The sequence below is a fragment of the Cryptotermes secundus genome, unplaced genomic scaffold, assembly GCF_002891405.2.
Source record: "Cryptotermes secundus unplaced genomic scaffold, Csec_1.0 scaffold13649, whole genome shotgun sequence".
NCBI classification, from domain to species: Eukaryota; Metazoa; Arthropoda; class Insecta; order Blattodea; family Kalotermitidae; genus Cryptotermes; species Cryptotermes secundus.
The window spans coordinates 4,481-5,699 of NW_019723532.1; the positions used below are offsets into that span (position 1 = coordinate 4,481).

The following is a 1,219-nucleotide window of genomic DNA, read 5'->3' on the forward strand; positions in this document are numbered from 1 at the left end:
GCTACGGCTGACTTGTCCGGATGTTCTAATCGTAGATGCCGTTGATGTTCTTTCAACCTCGTGTCCACAGAACGGCCCGTCTGCCCGATGTAGACCTTGCCGCACTCACATGGAATTCTGTAAATTCCCGGTGTCCTCAGTCCCAGGTGATCCTTGACAGGCCGGAGGAAATTAGATATTTTCTTTGGGGGCAGGCCAACTGATTTGATGTGTCGGGACAGCACTCTGCTGATCCTGTTGTATATAGTGCCGACAAAGGGCAAGAAGGTGACAGTTTCTCTGCGGTCATCATGTTGATTGCTGTTGGGATGCCGGTTGAGGGCCCTGTCGATCTTCCGGTCGTTATAGCCATTGCGTCTGAAGATGTCCTTCAGGAACTCCAACTCCGCACGCAGACTCTCTTGATCACACAGAGCTCTGGCCCTGTGTACCAGTGTGGACAGAGCTGCCTGTTTACTGGAAGGGTGATGATGGGACTTGGCATTGAGGTAGAGGTTTGTGTGTGTGGGTTTGCGGTATACTGTATGGCCTAGAGAGCCGTCGGGTCTCCTGTAAATATCTATGTCTAGGAAGGGGAGGTGTCCTTCACTTTCGGTTTCCATGGTGAACTGAATGCATGGGATGATACTGTTTAAGTGGTCCAGGGAGCCCTTCAGGTTGTCAGGTCCGTGGGGCCACATGACGAAGGTGTCGTCCACATATCGAAATCAGATTAGGGGCTTGAGTGGGGCCAAATCCAGCGCCCTCTCCTCGAAGTCCTTCATGTAGAAGTTGTACGATGACTGGAGATAGTGGAGAGCCCATGGCTACACCGTCAGTCTGTTCGTAGAACTGGCCATCGAAGCTGAAGTAGGATGTGGTTAGGAAATGGCGAAATAGTCTCAAAACATCTTGGGGAATGTCTTAATCGCTCCCATCTGCTCCCATTGATCCGTTTTCCCTAACCACCCCACTGCCTACTTCGTATATAAGCAGCGCCTTTCACATCCTATCACTACAGCTACTGCTCTCCGCATTCCAAGCCATTCAACTGCTCTGAAGATGGAGGCGCTACGTTCCTCCGAAACGTCGGCCAAAACGAAGAATACACGGTGCCTAAACCCAGAAGACATTCTTCATCTTCGGGGAAGTTTCCTCCTAGTAAATCCATAGTGTCCTTGATTGGCACTTTGGAGAAGAGCGATACCACATCGAAGCTAACCATCCTCCGGCCTGTCAA

At 50.9% G+C, this 1,219-nt stretch overlaps 1 protein-coding gene across 1 annotated transcript; it reads right to left on the reverse strand.

Moving 5' to 3' along the window:
- Positions 1–224: 224 nt before the first annotated feature.
- Positions 225–680, reverse strand: LOC111861900 (the record flags this gene model as incomplete). Its single annotated transcript, XM_023846846.1, has 1 exon — positions 225–680. A coding segment is annotated over exon 1 (456 nt), but the record flags the coding sequence as incomplete, so codon positions are not given.
- Positions 681–1,219: the final 539 nt, after the last annotated feature.